Below are 2080 nucleotides of genomic sequence, written 5' to 3' on the forward strand. Positions count from 1 at the left end.
CAATAATACTTTACAAGAAAGTAACATTACATAAATCATTTGTTGGGGATTGGACTATTCAATCTCCACTAATACAAAACACAAACTCTGAATTCTTTCAAAATCGCAATTCCACCCTTATTATTATTATTATTATTATTATTATTATTATTATTATTATTATTATTATTATTCTAAATCAACGGAGAATGACATTGATACTTACGTGAAAACAAGCCTTGAGCAAGCTATATTTACAGACTTCAAAAACATATTACAAGCATATTAGTAAGAGGCTATTCACAAATATCATACAAATCAATCATATGCAACTCCATTCTCAGCATTCTATGTAAAAAAAGAATCAACGAATAATAACAAAGACATGAGTAAAAGATGTGTCGACATCTTCTCATTGTTGGATGCAATCATGGGTTTACTTCAAGTTTCCTCTGCTCCTTTTCACAAAAAGGTATAAAAGTCTGCATATTTCTCCAATTCAGGCTTTTAGTGAGTCAAGTTTCTTTTTGTTCAGATTTTACTCATGCCTCAAAACTCCCGAGAATGCTGCTTTGTAAAGGCCTCATATCCACATGCTTTGAATAATGTTTCAAGAATGGAACCCCTTCTTGAGTACACTCATTGTCACTCTCATAGTCTTTTTGATGTGGCCCAAGCGCTATGAGAATGGTTGCCAAAAACATACAGAATCCCTGGGATTTAAGTAGGAAAAGCTTCAGTCGAATTGAAGATAAATGATCAAATTAGATCTATCAAGAATATATAATCACATTTTTAGTATGTTAACCTCAACAGAGAGAATAGACAATCCAACCCATTTGCAAAAATGAATGTTTTCCTTGATAAAATCCTTCAACTCGATAAGATTTCCACTTGGGTCTTTTGGGAAGTCCTGATTTGATTGAAACGATTCATCAAAAACGGAAGCTAACAAGAGAAAGATTAGCAAAAAGTGAGAAAATCATATAACGTACCTTTTCCCAGTTCGGATTCAAGATTACATCCATGGTGATTGCACCTTCCAGGATTAAAATCAAGAAGATGAAGATAAGGTACTTCATTCATGTAAGGATAACAAGGATTTCAAAGTTCCTACATAATCAGACCCCAAAAAAGTGGTAAATGGGTCTCGATCTCTAGTCTAATATGAGAGGATACACAATAGAGACACCAAATATTTGACATTTCTGCAGCAATATGACCCCACAATGTTATCGCACATAGAATTGCACCAAATCCAAAGATGGCATATATGAACCTGCATTTTGTTAAGAACAACCTCATTCAAAACCGGATAACGAACTTTAGCTCCCCGATTAACATTATGTTTCATCAAATTCACTCGTAGGCTTATGTCATATACAAATTTACAGAATAGAGATGACGAATGTGAAAAGTGTAATACCAAGGAGCAAGGGGGTAGGAGTCGTCTACTTGATGATGACGAATCTTAATAATCCATACTGCGTAGAAAATCGTGGCGATTCCATACATTCCCATGACAGAATTAACAAGTTTCAGCAACGATTGTATGCAAATCCTCAACAGCGTCGTCATTTTCTAGAATGAATCGATCACTCACGCCCTTAACAAGAAATTTCGTCAAGAATTTCGACTTCGTGTAGCTATGAGCAACGGTAAAACCGAAATCCTAAACCCTAAGATCAGAATTAGGGTTAGGATTCAGGCTAAGAATTGTGGAGGGAAGAGGAGGTGATCTACGATAATCACTAGACAAGAGCTACATAAGAATTTCAGAGTGTATTCTTCCTAGCTTTCACGAGAAAAAGCATTAATGTCTTAATCAATTTTAAAAAAAATTCTAATTATTTAATGTGATATTAAAAAAAAAATTAACCAAGTTACTGTGGTGTAGTGGTTATCACGTTAGTCTTACACACCAAAGGTCTACAGTTCACATTCAAGTCCTTTGAGGGAAAATGATTTATTTGGTGAGAGTTATTTTAAATTTTTTTTTTCTTAATTTATATATATTTTAAGATAAATTTGTTTTTTACAACCCAAAGTTAAAAAAAGGGTTCGAAACATAATAATTCTTAACTTATTGAAAACTTTTTTT

General features: G+C 33.3%; 1 protein-coding gene across 1 annotated transcript; it reads right to left on the reverse strand.

Annotated features, from left to right (window-relative positions):
* Positions 1–201: 201 nt before the first annotated feature.
* LOC111884631 (tetraspanin-19) lies at positions 202–1792 on the reverse strand. Its single transcript, XM_023880933.3, has 5 exons — positions 1406–1792; positions 1159–1258; positions 975–1055; positions 788–892; positions 202–692 (listed from the first exon to the last, which is right to left on the reverse strand). Exons 1-5 carry the CDS (start codon positions 1555–1557, stop codon positions 522–524), a joined length of 609 nt encoding a protein of 202 aa, XP_023736701.1. The 5' UTR covers positions 1558–1792; the 3' UTR covers positions 202–521.
* Between the last annotated feature and the right edge of the window lie 288 nt (positions 1793–2080).

The sequence above is a fragment of the Lactuca sativa genome, chromosome 3, assembly GCF_002870075.4.
Source record: "Lactuca sativa cultivar Salinas chromosome 3, Lsat_Salinas_v11, whole genome shotgun sequence".
Lineage (NCBI taxonomy): Eukaryota > Viridiplantae > Streptophyta > Magnoliopsida > Asterales > Asteraceae > Lactuca > Lactuca sativa.